This window comes from Martes martes, assembly GCF_963455335.1.
Source record: "Martes martes genome assembly, chromosome: 15".
NCBI classification, from domain to species: Eukaryota; Metazoa; Chordata; class Mammalia; order Carnivora; family Mustelidae; genus Martes; species Martes martes.
This window is the reverse complement of record NC_137903.1, coordinates 47,263,718-47,284,811: the sequence shown is the minus strand read 5'-3', so window position 1 is coordinate 47,284,811 and position 21,094 is coordinate 47,263,718. Positions and strand designations below refer to the sequence as shown.

At 37.2% G+C, this 21,094-nt stretch overlaps 1 protein-coding gene across 1 annotated transcript in view; it reads left to right on the top strand.

The window, feature by feature from the left end:
* Nucleotides 1–21,094, top strand: part of HMCN1 (hemicentin 1) — a 473,045-nt gene that overhangs the window by 121,886 nt on the left and 330,065 nt on the right. Inside the window, exons 3-4 of the mRNA XM_080824786.1 lie at nt 6,294–6,452; nt 7,977–8,099. Coding sequence (XP_080680912.1) covers nt 6,294–6,452; nt 7,977–8,099 — 282 coding nt within the window. The remainder of the gene's footprint in view (nt 1–6,293; nt 6,453–7,976; nt 8,100–21,094) is intronic.

Here is a 21,094-nt window from a genome sequence, read left to right as displayed (position 1 = left end):
GAAGCCTCTGCCTTCAGCTCAGGTCGTGATCCCGGGGTCCTGGGATCAGTCTCTCTGCTCCGTGGGGAGCCTGCTTCCTCCTCTCTCTCTGCCTTCCTCTCTGCCTACTTGTGATCTCTGTCTGTCAAACAAATAAATAAAAATCTTTAAAAAGAAAAAAAAAAGAATACTATTTTACCTTTTTTCCCATTTGGTGTTCAAGTCAAAACATAAAATGTTAAGGTTTTTTTTTTAAAGGACTCCTTTTTTAAAGCTTGAAACTAACGTAAAAGTTTATTTTTAGAGTTTCAGTTGCAAGTCCATTGTCCCCAATTTAAAAATCTGTGCATGAGTTTGACATAAATCAACCTAAAAGTATCAGATTTTGTGAATTTTATTTATAAGTATGGACATTTTGGCAATGATTCCCTTTTGTCCTCTTCTGCCAAAACTAGTTTGCAAATCAGATGATCAGACAGTGATTTGAGAAAGACTATTAGCAAACCTGTGGGATGAGTTTCTAATATATATGTATCTCAGTATATTTATATAAATGTGCAAAAACTTCACTTATAAACTGTGTGTGTGTGTGTGTGTATTTAAACAAAGTCAATAACTTATAGATTTTTGGAGTAGATTGTCATTTGATTCCTGATCCATAGTAAATCAAAGCAACTTGAATTTTCTTTTTTAATAACTTCTGCCAGGAAGCAAAGTTGATGGAAGTCTTTTAGAACAAAGCAACAATCTTACAAATAACAGTCTAGAATGAAGCCTACGTAACTAAACCAAGTATCATTCTAAAGCAGAGCTGTCCAACAGAAATATGATGAGCCACATGTGTAATTTTAAAAAACAGCTTAATTTTAGTATTTAATCCAGTTTTGTCCAAAATATTACCATATCACCATGTCATCAGTGTGAAAAATTAGTACTTCTTTAGTTTTTCAATTTAAATTTTAATTCATTAAAGTAAAATAAAATATTTGGTTTACTAGTTTAACTATCCATATTTCAAATGCTCAAAAATTACTTTAGGCTTGTTAGTGGCCATTGTCTTAGCTCATATCCATAGTATTCCTTTTCTAGATAATTTTAGTGATTATTTATGATTTAAAATGATTAGAAATTCAGACTCAAGTATCACATAGGGAGCTTTTAATAAGGATATAACAGTATATGTTAACTTCATTTGTAAAAAAATTTTTTTCTTTTCTAGAACATATATCCACAATGAGATAGACAAATAGTTTCACTAAGATATAAATTATTGGTTAACACTTATTTTTAGTTTTCAGTTATCCACTAACCTAGCTAAACAAAAAGGTAATGATTTAAAGATATTGTACTATTTTGGAAAGAGAAGAGTTGTTCCTGAGGACAACTTCTAACTGATACGTAGTCAGTATGATTATAATATAATCTGTGTCTGCAAGTGTGAAATTCAGGGCAGCATAATCATTTTTGTTGGAAAGAATACACTGATTTCCGGGGCGCCTGGGTGGCTCAGTGGGTTAAGCCGCTGCCTTCCGCTCAGGTCGTGATCCCAGTGTTGTGAGATCGAGTCCTGCATCGGGCTCCTTGCTCAGCAGGGAGCCTGCTTCACTTGCTGCCTCTGCCTGCTTGTGTGTACTCTCTCTCTCTGACAAATAAATTAAAAAAACAAAAGAGAATACACTGATTTCCACAGCAGGAAAAAAATTAAGCTACACAAATCCCTCCTAAGGATGTATAAGTACCTCCACTATGAGTTTCTGACATACATGGATCAAACTGTTTCCTTTTGACTTGACATTCTCCCGTTTTTCTGGCTGCTTTGAGACTTTATGTTAATTTCTCCATAAGAGTTAAAGACTTTGTTTGGAGAGTATGATATAAAAGAGTTTAAGGAAGAAAAAGGATGCCTTTCATTTGCAATTATATTTGTGAAATTCTCTGGAGTTACAGCTATTGGCTCATCACACTCTTTCCTTTGGGCATTAACCAGCGTTAAGCTTACTGTATACGAGGTTCAGTGTTTCACAGAGGTGCTGTTTTCAGCAGAATAAGGTGGTTCCAGTATTTATGGAAAATGTTGTCGACCATGTAGGTTTTATTAAAATGTGATTTCAAACTTCTCTATTCAAACTTATAGGGTGAAAAAGTACTTGAAGGCTTAGAGGTTCCATTTCAACACATGGGGTTTTTTTTAGGGCTACCTTCAAGTTTTAGTGTGAGTCTGAAGATATGGAGGGATCTCAGTGGGATGCATTCATCTGGAGTAACTTCCAAGGATTCTAGTGGTCTCTGGAGTCTACTTCTGGGTGATGTTTTGAGATGAACTAAGGCATCCCTATGTCCTCTTAGAGTAAATTTGAACACAAGTCAAGCAGCTCAAAGCTTGTCCTTTACTAACTGGACAGGGCTTATCATTCTTGTCATTCCTAGGATATATCCCTAGAGATTACTTAGCTGTTCTGATTTTTGGCCCATAGACAGAAGACTTCTCCCAACCCCTTGATATTAGGTGACAATTAGCAAAAGATAATTAATTTCTCTTTAGAATTAGTCTACCACAGAGCTAGCTTTATTGTATACTTGGCCATTTAACAAATGCTTGTGGAATGGGTAAATTTTATATTGTGATTCACATTCAGGTGGATTATGTCAAGCACAGTTGAGGAATGTTTTTGTTTAAGCTTCTGAAAATACAATAGGAACCTAGTTTTTTGAGCAGTCAAGAATATTCTTTACAGATGTGCAGAGTTGGCTTCAAGTAAGAATTATTCCTATGCAATATATTAAAGTTATTAACATGTCCAATAGCTATTCCCACCTTCTCAGCACACAAATGCTTGTTTAAGGACATTTTTTAGCACATGACAATCCCTCTAAATAACTATTATGCAGAGGAAAGCATGCTATATCATTGACATGTAAAGCATATTGAAGTAAAGCTGAAGAGTGAAGAAGTATATTTGACTGGAAGAAAAGAGAAAGTTTTAAAGAGGGGAAGGCATATCATCTCAGCCTTAGAAGGAAAATAGTTCAATTAGTCAAATATTTACTCAGTGATTACTATATGCCAGCAAATGTTATGCACTCAAGACTTAAGGACTTGACAAAGCATAGTTACTGCTATCAATGAGCTTATACAAAATGGGAGAATTTAGCCATGCATATAGATTTTAAAGATTTTATTAATTTGAGAGAGAGAGAGAAAGAGAGAGCATGAGTGGTGGGAGGGGGAGAGGGAGAAGCAGACTCCGTGCAGAGGAGGGAACCCGGAGCAGGGCTCTATCCTGGGATCATGACCTGAGCTAAAAGCAGAGGCTTAACTGACTGAAGACTGAACCGCCCAGGTGCGACTACCCATGCATATGTTGATGAGGAGTGCTGATGGTAAATGGAACAGTAGAAGGATGAATGAAAGTCCTAAAGGCATTACAGTGCAAAGAAAGGGGGCATATTTAAACAATAGGAAGTAGTCTTAGCTTAAAGGAAGCAATTTATGAAGAGGGAGTAGCAGGAGATAGAAAACTAGAAAGAGCATTTGATCCAACACAAGTAGTGAAAGATTTTAAGTAGGAACGTGGTACTGAGAGCTCTTTACTGAAGGAAAAATTAAGTTTGTTACTAGGCAGAGCAGAAGGCGAGATGGGAGGCTATAGTTGTAACAAAATCAATGATAAGAAGAGTGAATTGTGGGAAATAAGGGGGAAGGGAGGGTACTGATTCATGACAGAAGTAGAGGAATATGGTTTGACCATTGATTAGGTGAAGGAAGAGGGAGGCGTCAAGGTGACTTAGGTTTGAACCTGAATATGGAGGCAGGTAGTTCCACTAACAAAAATAGGGAAGACATGGTTGGAGAAAATGTAATGAGTTCTATTTTAGACCCTTGGAATTGTGGAGACCCATAAAACATCTAGGAGATTTTTTTTTTAAGATTTTATTTATTTATTTGAGAGAGAGTGAGAGAGGATGAATAGGTAGGAAGGGGCAGAGGCAGAGGGAGAAGCAGAATCCCTACTGAGCAGGGAGTCCAACCTGGGGCTCGATCCCAGGACCCTAGGATCATGACCTGAGCTGAAGGTGGACGCTTAACCAACTGAGCCACCCAGACACCCTTGCAGTAGATGCTTAACAGGCAATGGAAAATGTAGTATTAGGGTTGCCTGAGTGGCCCAGTCGGTTGAGCCTCTGACTCTTGGTTTTGGCTCAGGTGGTATCTCATGGGCTGTGAGCTCAAGCCCCAACGGGGGCTCTGCACTGGGCGGGGAGTCTGAAGATCCTCTCTGTCTGCCCCCATCCCAATCTCTCTCCCTTTCTCTCTCAAATAAATAAATCTTTAAAAAAATGTAAAATTGGAATTCGGGAGGTAAGTACAGTCTGGAGATACAAATATACAAGTTTTTGAGAACAGTATTATCTATTATCATTACATACACGTAAGTAATGATGGATAGGTGGTAAGTCCTGCAAAAATAGAAAGGACTGTTAACAGTAAAATTTCTGGGAGTCTTTAGCTGATGTCTTCTCAGAAGTGAAGATCAGGTTATTACGGTGTTCAATCTGCTACCATTAAGAAAGTGACATAATATTCCACGGTCGTCTCAATTTTATAAGTGTTTTATAACAATTGGGACTCTGTTCCAACTCATTTAATAAATGGCACTCCCAGCCTGTAAGTTTTGAGTGCAATCCAAAGCAAGAAAAGATTCTCCAGTTTGTCCAAACTGCGGTGTAAACAGTTCAAATGCCTGACTGTTTTGACCCTGATTAGATCTATGGTGCTCAGGATATTGTACCACAATCTGAAAGTGTTTAAAGCCTGAGAAAAGCCCCAGTAGGAGAATCAAGTAGAATCTCCAGAGTTTAAAGTAAGAACCTTATCCCTTTTGTCAAGTAATTATTTTCTTTTTGAGAAAGAGCTCTTACTTACTGAATTCTGGTGGACTATAGAAACATAGGGCTCCCCCCGCCCCCCCGGCAACCCCAAGCTCTCTTGCTTTTTATTTGGTTGTCTTTTCTAGACCGTGAGTTCCTTAAGGACAAGATACTTTAGCTTATTATTCCTCTTTGTGTATCTAAATCCTAGCAGGGTGTTTAGCGGTTCTGGATTGCTCAAAACATATTGGTGAAAGTCCATTCCCTTGGCCCTGTGGTTATTGACATCTATGCTAAGGAAATAATCAGACATTATGTAAATATATATACATATATATGTATACATAATATAATAGTGTATATATAATATATAGTAATATAGTGTATATATACATATATATAATAGATTTGTATTTTTATATTTATAATAGAGGAAAATTTGAAAGAGCATTAATCAACAGTAGGGCAATGGTTAACTAAATTATGGGATATAGGCAGAATATTATGCAATCATTAAAACCTATAATTTTGAAGAACATCGATGACATGGAACAGAAGGATATAATTCTAAATTTAAAATATAGAAAACTATAAATACAGCATTCTTACAGTTTAATCTGTAAATCCATATAATTTTGAATGAAATAAATGTGAGAATTCTTCTTCCTAGGATGTGGACTGTTATTGTTCAGGAAAATATATTGAGTCTATTCAAGTAGAAAATAAAACACAGAGATCATGTGTTAGTAGGAAAAATAAAGCAGAATGAAAAGAGTGGTAAAGAATGTGTATTTTATGTAAGGTGGTCATGAGAGGCTCCCCTGATAGGTAACAGTTGAGCAAAAGCTTGAGGTATGGGAGATAATACCAGTACATTTGTTTGCCTGTGGGAATGACCCAGTAAAGAGGAATGTTTGCCAATGGAGTAGAGAGAGGCAACAGCAGTAGGAGCTGTGTTTTTGATTAGGCACATGTGAGTAGTTAACCCTAGCTCTGCCCAAATGATTCCTTCACTGTAAAGGCAGGGCATGTGGCTCGATTAATAGATATCGTGGCGGGCGTTCATGGAAGTTCCCTTCTGATTGCTACTCTCAAGGTCATCAAATAAGGGATAAGAAAAGAGGGATATATGAAATAGTCAGGTTAGGGAATGGAGAGTGAATCAACATCTAATTAAGTGAAAAACATAAAAATTTCTATTGTGTGTTTGGGATGAATTTATAATTTATCCATAAATATATATTTTTTGCTCTCCACATCACTTTATGTCTTTTCCATCTCCTGGTAAGCAAAGTGATCAATGCAGTGGCAAACTGATGGAAGATAAATGTGAAGAGAACTTGCTCGGCTCTACAGCTTCTAAAGCAACTTGCTGTAACTAAAATATTCCTTCCTTTTTTATTGATGAAATAATTGCAATTTTTTTTTTCTCTGCTCCTCAACAGGGAGGTGGCGATTGTCCAGAAATGAGTATTGGAGCTATAAAAATTGCCTTGGAAATTTCTCTTCCTGGCTCTTTCATTTATGTTTTCACCGATGCACGGTCCAAGGATTATCGGCTCACTCATGAGGTGCTCCAGCTTATCCAACAGAAACAGTCACAAGTGAGTAGGAATCAGCCCCCATATTTTCTATCTGAATACAGCTGGAAGGAATTCAGGCATACTTTGGAGATATTGTGGGTGCAGTTCTGACCACCATAATAAAGCAGATATCACAATAAAACCAAGTGAATTTTTGTGTATATAGAAGGTATGTTTATACTATACTGTACTCTCTTAAGTGTGAAGTTTTATTATATCTTAAAAAATATATATATACCTTAATTAAAAAATACTTCATTGCTAAACAATGCTAACCATCATCTGAGCTTTCAGCAAGTCATTCTCACTGATCATGAATCACCATAGCAAATATATGAATAATGAAAAAGGTTGAAATATTGCAAAAATTACCAGAATGTGACACAGAGACATGAAGTGAGCAAATGCTGTTGGAAAATGATGCTGATAGATTTGCTTGTTGCACGGTTGCCACAAACCTCTAATTTGTAAGAAACGTAGTATCTGTGAAGCACAATAAAGCAAAGTTCAATAAAAGAAAGTATGCCTTTATGGCATGTGAGAAGTTGCCTCTCCTCTTTGACTAAACTTTGTATGGCAAATCCCAATAATTATAACTATTGATCTGTATACATGCACTCCAGTACATATGTGTATTTAATTTAAGCATATTAAATTGATATGTAATATTTGTACATATTAATACCTTGTTTTTTGATACAGAGAGGAAATGATCGGGGATTAATGAAGGTTCTTCTTACCATCTTATCTTTTTAACTGACAAAAACATAGGCCTGTGTCTCAAATATCACCTCCTATGTGGAATCTCCTCTGAGTCAGTTACTTGTTGTATCAGTTAGCTCTTGCTGTGTAACAAACAGTTCTACCTCTCAGTGGCTGAAAACAACACACATTTATTTCTCACATATTTTCAGGGCTCTGTTGATCTAGGTGAGGCTTGCTCACTTGTGTGTCTGGGGAGAGTTTGGGTTTGACTTATCTAGGCTGATCTCTAGGGTGACTTGGCACTGTCTCACAGGTTTCTCACCATTTTTTTGAGACCAGTAGGCTAGTTTAGACATGTTCTTTTCATGGCCAAGGCAGAAGAAGTATATATCAAGTGCTAGATCACAAGGTACACAAGGTATCTAGATACACAAGATACACAAGATACACAAGCTCTTGAATGTAAGCTTGAACTGATAGAATGTCCCTTTTGCTTTGGGCTGCTGGCCAAAGCAAATCATATGTCCAAGCTTTCATTTGAAGATGACATATTAACTCCACCTCCTAAACAAGAGGGACTTCAAAGTCTTTTGCAAAGTGCATGGATATAGGGATGGAGATATATATATATATATATATATATATATATATATATATATGATGTATGGTATTATATATATTTATATATGTATATATGTATATTATATATGTATGATGTATATATAATAATGTATATATTCCACTGTACTAGTAGCATATAAACATGTAATAGGTACTTAATAAATTCATATTGATTTCTGAAAACCCTTTAAATTGTCTTTTTTTTTTTAAATATCATAGGTGGTATTTGTGCTCACTGGAGATTGTGATGACAGGGGCCACATTGGATATAAAGTCTATGAAGAAATTGCCTCTACAAGTTCTGGTCAAGTGTTCCATCTGGACAAAAAACAAGTTAATGAGGTCAGTTTGATAAAGTGGGTCTACTTTATTACTAACTACCTTACCAAGGTATTAGTTAGGCCAACCTAGTTATGACAGATTTGATTTCAAAAACAGTTTGCAAAGAGGATGCCTTTTTTTTCCCCCCATAGTCCACAGGTCAATAAAGGCATTAAACCAATGTAGGGAAGCATAGATTTATATAATATTAGTTTCTAGATTATATTACCCTATACTGACATGTTATTTAGATTTAAACATAAATACTTAAAATTCATTCAATGGGAATTGGAAATTTTTGTAGTTCTTGTTTAGGAAGGTCAATTTGTGTTTCTGATGCACAACTTTTGGATAACTGGTAACAGAAGGTGTGACAGTTCACTGAAGTAGAAAATGAAAAAATTATTGATCAAAATTCTGATGATGTTTGATATCTAAGATTAAAAGTAAAAAACTGGGGGCACCTGGGTGGCTCAGTGGGTTAAGGCCGCTGCCTTCGGCTCAGGTCATGATCCCAGCGTCCTGGGATCAAGCCCCGCATCGGGCTCTCTGCTCAGCAAGGAGCCTGCTTCCTCCCTTCTCTCTCTGCCTGCCTCTCTGCCTACTTGTGATCTGTCTGTTGGATAAATGAATAAAATCTTAAAAAAAAAATAAAAGTAAAAAACTGTAAGTAACTGTATAGTTAATTAAAAACTTTTATGGTAATAAAATCAATAACTTAAGTACTAAGAATACTTGGTATTTTCTAAAACAGTGTTTGAGACATGTCTGTCACAATTCTTTCTCCTTTTTGGTACTTTCTTGGGACCTCACTGTGATAATAACTTTATTTATTTATTTATTTATTATTTATAAGTTTCTAGGGACATGCCAATACAAAGATAAGGTCTTCAATGGGCATAATTCAAATTTGATCGATGTGGTTACTGTATCTACACAAGTTCTGTTAATTTCATGACAGACTCCTTTGTCTTGAATGAAATGGTTCAGTAAGTCCTCTTCTACCTAAAGAGTTCTGTTACATCATGTTGGAACTCAAAGGATGTTGTAAATTTCTAGAATAATGTCCAGCAAAAATATTTATTAGCATATGATATACAAACTTGGAAGGTCATTTTATTTTACTTATGTATTTATTTTTTATCTTTAAAAATTTTTTTTAAAAATTTTTTTATAAACATATAATGTATTATTAGCCCCAGGGGTACAGGTCTGTGAATCTCCAGGTTTATACACACTTCACAGCACTCACCATAGCACATACCTTCCCCAATGTCCATAACCCCACCACCCTCTCCCTACCCCCCTCACCCCGGCAACCCTCAGTTTGTTTTGTGAGATTAAGAGTCTCTTATGGTTTGTCTCCCTCCCGATCCCATCTTGTTTCATTCATTCTTTTCCTACCCCCCAAACCCCCAATGTTGCATCTCCACTTCCTCATATCAGGGAGATCATATATTTGTCTTTCTCCGATTGACTTATTTCGCTAAGCATAATACCCTCTAGTTCCATCCACGTCGTCACAAATGGCAAGATTTCAGTTCTTTTGATGGCTGCATAGTATTCCATTGTATATATGTACCACATGGAAGGTCATTTTAGTGCAAAAATTTTTTGTTGGAAGAAATATCCTTAAGAGGGTTATGGCTTGAGTTCATATTGTGTCCATCATAGAGATTCAGAAATGCCAGGCTAGAGTCTGACAACTACATAGGGAATCCTTTAGAAGTTATTTGCATAAAGATTTGCATGAGACGGCACCTGGGTGGCTCAGTGGGTTAAAGCATCTGCCTTCAGCTCAGGTCATGATCTCAGGGTCCTGGGATTAAGCCCCGCATCGGGCTCTCTGCTCAGCGGGGAGTCTGTTTCCTCCTCTCTCTCTGCCTGTCTCTCTGCCTGCTTATGATCTCTAATAAATAAATAAAATCTTTAAAAAAATTTGCATGAGAATTTGGGAACCTGGGAAGAAGAGAGTTGGGAAAGAGTGCAAAACTTTCTCAGGAACTGAATTTCTTGTCCTATCCCTTAGGGCTATGTTTAACCTGAATGAAGGAAAGGCTTTCCTCCTACAGTTGTTTTTAACCTGGAATTGTGTAAGACTCTGGGGTACAGTCAGTATCATCAGCACAAAGTAGGGCATAAAGGCATCATTTTCTGCTTAGGGTGTTTGAGGTTCTGGATTAAAAGCGACAGTGGTGTAAAGTGCAGAGAGATGGGGCAGAAGATGCCGTGCTCTATGGGCGTGGTGGTTCCTGGCAGAAGGTACTAGAGAAGAGAAGAGGTAAGAAGAGACATGACTTGCACCTAGGGCATTTGGAAGAACAGTAGTTCAAACCTGTAAGCAGTCAGGCCCAACTTGGAGCTCCCCAAAACAAGTTGGGTGAACGTTTAGGGAGAACCATAGGACTTTATTAGGAGTTGGGCCCTAGAGCTAGAAGATAACGTGGTGGATCTCATAAACGTAACCCCATTTATATCCACAAACCCAGGGAAAAATGACTTACACAAAATTGAAAATACTATTGTTTTAAATGGAGAAAATAAGCCCTACAGAGGTGCGCACTTTAGTTTTTAAGTAAACGGTACCATGTATAATTTTTGTAGTCCTAATAATTTTTTAAAAGATTTTATTTTAGAGAGAGAGCATGTGGGGGGTGGGGAGGGGCAGAGAGATTCTCAAGCAGACTCCATGCTGAGCACAGTGCCCCATGCAGGGCTTGGTCTTACCACTCTGGGATCATCTAACCTGACTTGAGACCAAGAGTCGGATGCTTAACTGACTGTGTCACCCAGGTGCCCCCATAATCCCAATAATTTTTAATAATTCTGACAATTACTAAATAATTGATAAAAACAGTTTATAAAAATTCAAACAAATTTAACCCACTGATATTTTAACCTTCAAGTTTAGCTTAAGCAGAATAGCACGAGAGAGAAGCATTCCTAAAATTGTCCATTTTTATAAATTGGATTTCAATGCCAACAGGAATGAGCTTTAATTTAGCTGTCAGTCATGGCAGTTCCAACCCCTTCATTACTTGGAAAGGTCAGGAAAGGTCATCTCATCTATTTTGGGCCACTGAGACTCAAGAAGAATTTAGCTAGGGGCATCTTGAAAGAGTGCTCTTCTAGGTATTATTCTGCACTGAAGTGAATCCCAGACCTGATGCAGCCATCCTCATACAGTTCTGAGGATTAAGCAAATGTAAGAGGAATTTGGATTAAGTCAACACCCAAGTCCCATCCTACTGCTAAGCCTCCAGAATTAAGGAAATGATGTTTTTGCTTATACCAATTAGAATTCAGTATTTAGTTACCTGGAGATAAATGCATCCTATTTGATAAGAATTCCTTTGTGACATGGTTTCTGTTAGCTCCAGTTTCCTAATTTGTAAAATGGGGATAATAGAATTATCCATTTTGGAGAGTCATTAGAAGATTAAATGAGATAATGCATGTAAAATGTTTCACACAAGGTCTGGTACAGGGTAAGTGCCCAATTAATGTTAACTAGTATTTTTATAATCCTCATAATGTTGTTATTTTCCTTTCAAAGTGGAGAAATTGTGCCACTATGTTTGTTAGAAACCAGATGGCTAGCTGTTGCTGGGAAATAAATTTACTCAAATGGGAAAAGGATGGAGAGATGGTTTTCCTGTTTCCTGTGTGAGAAAAAGATGTAAAGGGGTTACTAGGAACTGTATAAGCCAATGTTTCCTTTAAAGAAAGCCATGATGGTGGAAGATTTCATTAACAAAAACCAGAATGACAGTGATAAAATTGGATTTGCAAAATTTTTGGTACATAGTTTAGCCATTTTTCTTTTCTCATTGCTCAAAATTCTATTATATAAACATTATAAGCTCTAGAAAAAATAGATGCTATAGAGAGAGCTACACAACAGAAATGAGAACTGCAGAGAAGCCACACATGGGTTGAGTCCTTTCATTTTGCTCAAGAGTGATTTTTCATTTCTTCCCAAAGGTAATTGTGGAGAATTATGCTTTATTCTCTTAACCTAGTTCATCAGTTTCCTAGTAGGGTATATTTTGTATCAACTCTCTCTTGAGATAACTTGAGGTTTCCTCTTTCTTCCCATTTTTTTTTCTTTAATAATACTTAAGTAGAGTATCTTTCATCTTTATTTAACATAAAAGAAACCAAAGGGAAGAAATTATTTGGCTGGGCATCAATGGTCTATAAATCATCGTATGGTATTACATTTTGGAAGCACAAGTTAAGACACATCTCAAGGATGTACTTAAACAATTCACCTCTGAAGTTGGAAAAGGAACTAAAGCCTCACTCCTCCATTTCTTTGTAAACTGAGTTATTGTCAGTGGATCTAGTTAATGCTTCCTTAAGAGTAAGAGTCCAGCTTTGAAATCTGAAAGTTACCCACAGTTATGCTTTTGCGTCAAGGAAGCTAACACAAAAGATCTATTGTTAATTGGATAATTTACTTGTTCCGAATTTCCCCATTCTTTCTTTCTACCTCTCCCAACTCATGTCTTCAAACATTCCCCTTCCATCTCCCCTGTTCCCGCACAAAAGTCTTTCCACCTGTACATTCTAGCCCTATGGATTCCCCACTTGTAAGTAATGCTGCATATTGGGCTGTTTTATATCAGAAGGAAGTTTTATTAAATAAAGGAATAATTGTCAAATAATTTGTTTGCTAAAGGAGAAGTCATGATATATAGAAGTCTCTCAGTAAATCTTAAACTATCTTTTCATGTAACTTACAAGTCTTTGGTGTAGGATGTTTCAATGCCAGTGTTCCTTGTGAGCACTTAGTGCTTTCTTTGGGAGTGGACCCTGTGTTGCTGTGTTTGGTGCAGGCATATTCTATTCTACCCTCATTCTGTATTAAACATGGAAGGTTCCCACAGTTCTTTCTTTTCTCAGTGATCACACTGTGATTAAGAAAATAGTAATAGTATCCACTTAGAATGATTGAGTACTTGATATGGCCATTCAGCAAGACTTTAATTTTATTTCATTTAATCCTTACCATAGCCTGTAAGAAAGACCACGTGATCATAAGCCCCATTTCACGGAGGAGGGAGCTGAAGCATAGGGAACCAGAGCATCTTGCTCAAGGTTAAATTGCTGCTAAATGTTTGAACTTAGGGGACATACTCAGTCTTTCTCCTTAGATAGTACTCTTAGCCACCATAAGTCCCTGTCTGTGATTTCCACCTCTGTTTTCATCAGAGGATACAGTTTTTTAAATTTTTTTTTTTTAAATTATTTAATTTTTTATTTGACAGAGAGAGAAATCACAAGTAGGCAGAGAGGCAGGCAGATAGGAAGGGAGAAGCAGGCTCCCTGCTGAGCAGAGAGCCCGACGCGGGGCTCGATCCCAGGACCCTGGGATCACGACCTGAGCCGAAGGCAGAGGCTTAACCCACTGAGCCACCCAGGTGCCCCACAGTTTTTTAAATTTAAGTAAAATTAGCATATAATGGTATCTTAGTTTCAGGTGTATAACATAGTGATTTGACAGTTCTATGCATTATTCAGTGCTCACCACAATGAGTGTAGTTATCATCTATGACCATACAATATTGTTACAATATTATTGACTGTATTCTCTATGCTATGCTTTTCTTCTCTGGGACTGTTTATTTTGTACCTGTAAGTTTGAACCTCTTAATTCCCTTTATCTATTTTACCCATTCCCCCACCTACCTCCCATCTGACAACTACCAGATTGTTCTCTGTGTTTAAGAGTCTGGTTTTGTTTGTTTGTTTTGTTTTGTTTTTAGAGTCTACATATAAGTGAAATCATATGGTATTTGTTTTTCTGGGTCTGACTTACTTCACTTAGCATTATACCCTCAAGGTCCATCCATGTTATTACAAGTGACAAGATCTCATTCTTTTTATATGACTGGGAATATATATATATATATATATACACACACACACATAGATGTATATATATGTAAAACATATAATAATGTAATACAATACAATATATATTATATATAAAAATATATATCTCATATATATGATAGACACCTGGGTTGTTCTATATCTTGGCTATTGTAAATAATGCTGCAATAAACATAGGGTACATATATTTTTTTGATTTAGTGTTTTTGTTTTCTTGGGTCCAGTAGTAGGATTACTGGAGCATATGGTATTTCTATTTTTCATTTTTTGAGGAACCTCCATACTGTTTTCCACAGTGGCTGCACCAATTTGCATTCCCACCAACAGTGCATGAGGGTTCTTTTTTCTCCACATCCTTGCCAGTACTTGTTATTTCTTGTCTTTTGGGTACTAGTGATTCTGATTAATATGAAGTGATAACTCACAGTGGATTTGATTTACATTTCCCTGATGATTAGTGATTTTGAGAATTTTTTTATGTACCTGTTGGCCATCTGTATATCTTCTTCGGAAACTTTTCTTTTTCTTTTTTTAAAGATTCTATTTACTTATTTGACAGAGAAAGACCCAGTGAGAGAGGGAACACAAGCAGGGGGAGTGGGAGAGGGAGAAGCAGGCTTCCTGCTGAGCAGGGAGCCGGATGCAGGGCTCCATCCCAGGACCCTGGGATCGTGATCTGAGCTGAAGGCAGACACTTAACAACTGAGCCACCCAGGTGCCCCTGGAGACTTCCCTATTCTGGTCTTCTGCCCATTGTTTAATTAGATTATTTGTTGTTTTAGTGTTATATCATGTAAGTTTTTTATATATTTTGGATATTAGCCCCTCAAGAAGTTGTAGTTTTATCAGTAAGTTAGAAATTTCAGTCTCCTAATTTGTTCAGTGAATGTTTGTGGTATTTGACGCTAGTCACCACAGTAACCAGTGGGGACTGCAAAGGCCAACAAGTGCTGTCCCTGTCCTCATGGAGCCTAGAGGTAGGAGAGGGGATTTAATGATAGTAGAAGGTGATAATAGCTGATGAAGGCAACCCCAACAACTTAGGCAGCCAGACACTTCATTTAAGGAGGACCATGGGGCTCATTGGCCACCAGAACACACCATCTGTTCCTCAGGATCCTACCTGCTGCCGCAACTGAGAGCAGACAGGGGGCGTCCACTGCCAGAGTTTCTGAGTTTGAGCACAGCTCTACCATTCACTAGATTCATGACCGTGGGTAAGTTATTTGCCTCTTTAGTGCTTCAGTTTCTTCATTGGTAAGACAGGATAAGAACACAAACCACAGAAGATTAAGCCCCATTTCCCCCTGTCCTTTCTATCTCTTAACAATAGACTAGGGCATCTGATAAAAATTTACTATCCTCGGGACACCTGGGTGGCACCTCGATTAGGCCTCCGACTCTGGTTTTGCTCAGATCATGATCTCAGGGTCGTGAGATTGAGCCCCATGTTGGGCTCCATATTGGATGTGGCGCCTGCTTGGGATTCTCTCTTTCCCTCTCCCTCTGCCCTTCCTCCCTTTCTCTCTCTTTCAAATAAATACATAAATCTTTAAATAAATAAATAAATAAATGTACTACCGTCTACTTTATCAGGGGCTGAAAAGGCACTGAAATACCTTTCTCTTTCATTGTATAAGTGGCAGAGAGGTAAAAGTCCAGGACAATAGGAACCTTGGGTCCAAACCCTCCGTCCTTCTGGGCAAAACTTTACCAAGAGCTGCTAAAGTCTGCAGGCTCTGGGATCTGATTATCAGTTTTCTTACAACATCAAGGGAAGGGGGGAGATCATCCCAGAATTTTTACTCTGGGAATACAAGAACGATGTCATCTATTACAGGGGCAGGGTGTCAGCAGTCATCTGGGCAGAAGAAGGAGTGCTCACTCAACAGGGGCAAAAGAGAGTTTAATGAATCATAGTTTAGCAAGATGTAGGCAGGGCTAAGGGATGCCAGCAGAGGATGCTGAAGCACCAAGAGTCCAGCAGCAATGGAAGAGAGAGCTTGGGCCAACACCCAGGGAGACCCAAGGGTGAGGGCTCATGAGAGGTGATGCCACGTGATAGGCAAATTGCAGCCCTGGAGGGATAGAGCCAGAGGAACAAATATCCAGCCCCGCTTTCTTCATCCCTTGCAATTCCTGATGGCTTTTCATTTCCTGCTGCCTTTTTAATTTTCCTCACTCTAACTGGAAGCTGGGAGACCAAGGAGCCGGGTTGAAGTAGTTTGTAAATGTCAGTGTCCCAGGGCACAGAGCCTTATGGACAAGGGTAGAGAATGATCTGGAGGGGCAAAATGAAAATATCCAGCACAAGCAGTATTGTGTGGTGGTTAAGGCTCTAGGTTCTAGGAACATGGCTCATATCCCAGCCATGCAACCTTACACAAGTTACCTGGTTTTTCTGTGTCTGTTTCCTCATCTGTAAAATGGAAAGAGTGATAGAATGTACCTCAGATAGCTTTTGTATTTAGAACATATCAATAAATATTAACTGCTAATATTTTTATTTACTGATACATGTTAGTCAAAATATTCCATCAGCGTCTTTTAGCATTTTCCCTAAAACAAAGAAATATATATATGTACCTTTTTTTAAAGAAATATATATTTAGTGTCCATCTGTGACAACATGGCCAAAGATAATGGGGAATTCTTGGGCTTTAGAACAGGAGGGTTTGAATGACCTCTCTATCTTTAGCTTTATGTAGCTTTATATAAATTCTCTGAGACTGTTTCTTCATGTGAAAACAGGCATATTAATTACTTCACAGGACAGTCATGAGGTTTAAATAAAATAAGGAATACCTAGAGTATACTGAATGGAGACCCAGGAGAATGGAAATCATCCAGCCTGTGGGTTTTTAGGACAGGAATGGCTCCTTTGCTGAGGAGGGCACCTGTAGTTTTCCTTTGATTGTAGGTCCTGGGGGTACCCTTACCCTGCAGAGTGCTCGGAAGGACAGAGGTATTTTGGTGAGCCCCAGCTTTACAAATGAATGTCTGAAGGAGAATGGACTCAAGACTACTGTAGACTTTTGTATGATTCGCAAACTTTTACAAATTCCTTATAGTTGTCATTCGTTTTATTTTCACATCACAATAAAATGTTAAAAGGTAAAGGGCTTAACTGCTTATTTTGTGAATATAATAACATCAATCAATACTAATCTTAATAATATAGGTAACCTTTACAGAATGCTTATTATGTTCCAGGGGCTATACTCTGCATTTCTCTAAGACTCACTGGTCCATGGGCAACAGGTAATTTTTCAAACAATAAGTTAAGCATGTGTTTTTTGTTTTAAGTAAACAAATGGAAATGTAAAGTACACATGGGTTCATTTAACCACATTAGAGACCAATAAAGCACTAGTGCAAGTATGATAATAAGCACTCTATGCAAAGTCCCAAAGAGAATAAATTCCATTCTTGCCAGTTGTTCTGGAGTCCGACTGTGTCATTGCAACTATAGAGAGGAGACAAAAGCAGGCAGTGTCCCTGGGTGCCCCTGCAAAGAAAGAGAAGGGAGGTGATTTGGGTCTGAGAAGCATCCTAGAGCTGAGAAATAGTCAAGTCCTGGAAGTTCTTCTGGAGGAAAACAGGACACACGAACCTCTCTTCTGTCTGTAACAGTAATTAAGACTCCGAGATAAAGAAAACACTTTTATTTATTTTTTCCACTAAAGAATTTCCAGTGAGGAGGAGGAGTCAAACTTACTAGATACTTCAGTAGAAGTAGGTAGGGCTTGAGAAAATGAAGTGATAGTTTATTTAAGTTTTGTTGAGGCATAATTGGCATATATTACACTGACCATGTTTAAAGCATGTCTGTTTGATAAGTTATGACATCTGTATTCATCACCGCAGTCAAGGTAAAGAACATATTTGTCACCCTCAAAGGTTTTCTTGTATCTCTTGTCACTCCTTCCTGCCCCAGTCTGTACCACCCATCCCTAGGCAACCACTGATCTTTTTGTCACTAGTTTTTATCACTAGTTTGTCACTTTTTTATCACTATAGTTTATCATTATTTTTTATTACTAGTTTTATCACTAGTTTGCATCTTAAAAAATGTTATATAAATGAAATCATACTGTATATACCCCTTTTTGGTCCGGCTTACTGCACTCAGAATAACTATTTTAAGGTTTGTCTCTATTATATTTTATTTTTAAATTTATTTTTAAAGATTTTATTTATTGAGAGAGAGAGAGAAAGCACGCATGCATATATGATTTGGGGGGGAGGGGCATAGGAAGAAAGACAAGCAGACTCCCTGCTGAGTGGGGAATCCCCCCCAATAGGGCTTGGTCCCCAGACCCCAGGATCATGACCTGAGCTGAAGGCAGACACCCAACAAACTGAGCCACCCAGGAGTCCCAAGATTTATCTATGTTTTAATGTTTAACAGTTCATTCTTGTTATTGCTGGGTAATATTTTACTGTATGGATATACCAAAGTTGTTTATTCATTCACCTGGTAGTGGACATTTATATTGTTTCTAACATTGGGCTATTACAAATGAAGCTGTATAAATGTTCATGTACAAGTCTTTGCTGCATGGACATATGCTTTCATTTCTTTTGTAAAATACCAAAGGGGAATGACTGGATCAGATGATAGTATGTGAAATAACAGTCTTACACCCAATCCATAAAAAATTCTAACATCTTGGCAACAAAGAGGCTCATAGATGAGAGATTACTGGATATATTCCTCTTGCTAGTTGTATACTCATTTTCACAGGTTAATACTAGTATTAGAAAGATTATAAACTTTGCTGAAGTGTGAATTCAACAAAGCCCTTTCCTGCCGCTTGGTCAAAGAACCCTTGTGACTAGAATTTAGACCTAGAGCTTTGTGTATATACAAGCTCAAGGATGAGACTCTGAAACCCAGAGTTTTGAACAGTTAATACTCTGGAGTGAAGTATCTGCCATTTTGTTTTTCCATCTTCTGAGTTTCACTCCAGACATTATTTCAAAAACATAACCTTACTGCTGACCTTAAAATAAGCAGAAACGGGTGTTTCCTCTGAAATTTGAAAATGTATCAGAGACAAATATAACATCCTAGAAAGCTACAGGAAATGTTTGAAAACAATGTATAAATGTTTCCATTTATTTGTTCTTTGAATTCACCTAATTAAATGTTGAAAATGAAGTGGAGAACTCAGAGCTCAAACTTCAAAAAATACAAAGTCTTTACATCCACAAACACGTGAAAAAAAGGAATAGTTCTCTTCATTCCAGTAGAATGCTTGCTTTCTTTATTACGCTAAGATTGACACGTTATCCTCATGAATGTGTGCTGGCAACTCTAGTACTCCAGTCACATAGTTTATCACTCACACCTGGGAGTCACTAATTAGATCACTGAAATGGTGGAGTGAAACCATGTGTACTTTTTGTTCAGAATAAATAAAACATAACATACTTAACTTATTGTTTAAAAACTTATTTATTGTCATGGACCTCTGAGCATTGAACAATATTTTAAAATCTTATTTACAGTGTAGATAAAATGTAATATTCTTTGCAAGTGGAGGAAAAAAGATCACTCTTCTCAATAGTATCTTATTTAGGCAGAAGTTACTAAGAGTTAAGAAGGGCCCTCCTGTCGTGTGAAACAGTGGGGAATGGGAAGTGGGGCGTGCATTGTTTAAAAGGGTAAGCCTATAAAAAATGAGAATGGCTACCTTTCATTTCATGGTTTCATGTATTGGCTTGGGGAACTATTTGAAGGACTAATTACAAGCTGTGGCAGTGTATTCTATGAGGGCAGTGGGAGTCATATCTACAAAACAAAACTCATTGTCCATGTAGGTTTCCATGTGAGAGTGTTGTCCCACTGCCCTTCATAAGACAATCGTAATATTAGGTCCCTGGTTATTACTTGTCTATAAAACTTAGGCAACAGACTGGATATCACTTCTCCCTAAAATACTAAAAAGGAGGAGGATGCTTATATAAATGACTGAAAGAATATTTCTGGAAAGTAAAGAAAGAAATGTTATTTAAGGGCAAATGGTAGCCATTAGGTTTCACGCATTCAGTAAAACCAGAACAACAGAAAAAGAAATAAACCTGTTTTCTTAGCTGACTTTATTTTAATTAGAAGCTGAAACAAAATGTTGATTTTGACTACCAGATGTCAACTTTAATGGAGCCAGTCAGTAACAAGTCTTAACTATCAGGACATTATAGTGTCAAAAAAGTCTTTGACAACTTATTCAAATACACACTGGCTTGAAATAAGTGATCTGTTTGAGCTATTTCAAGGGCTTGTTCTTTATTTTTGCTGGAGTTACAGTAGAAATTAAAGCTTTGAATTGAGAGGAAAATGTCCCAGGTATTTGATATTTAAAACTGAAACAACCTGATAGTCAACTGAATTCACTGACCATACTTTCTTTAAGAATTCACCTGTTAGGATCCACCAAGGAACACGAAGGAACGGAAAACATCTGCAGTGTTGAAGCAAATAAAAGTCTATTGAATTCTCATTTTCACAGAGCCTCAACGATTTGGATAATTCCTTTCATATTTTATCAATTTAAATTTTAAAGTTTTCTTTTAAAACTTTTTATTTAGAGAAGGCAAGTGTCTACGGTGAAGTAATAAGCATGCCTTCCTCTCTCTTTCTACACACATACACATACACGCACACACACACACACACACATACACACCCTAGAGTGTATCTGATCTTCTAGAAATTCAGAAACAACAAGAGAACTAACACATTTAAGAGGTTATATACCTGTTGTTTCAAACAGTATTGTATTTTGTAAAGATTTTAAATCATTAAGAAAGCGATTATGTTTCGGTATCTAATCTAGAAATTATTAAAGATATATATAACAAGGAATTTTGGTGTGTAAAAATCAAGTGAGATCATGTGTTGAAAGCATTTTTAAAGGGACCTAATTTTGAATCTTGGGAAGAATAATTTTCAATTGTAGTTTCTTCTTTCCCCAAAGACTCCTGAACATCTAGGCTGATTCGTCTAGCTGACCAAGAGATTTGTGTGCCCAAAAGACCAAAGGTAGTCTTTTGTCTATCACAGAAGGGGGAAATATAAAAGGTCTGACTACTACATCTTTCCTCCAGAT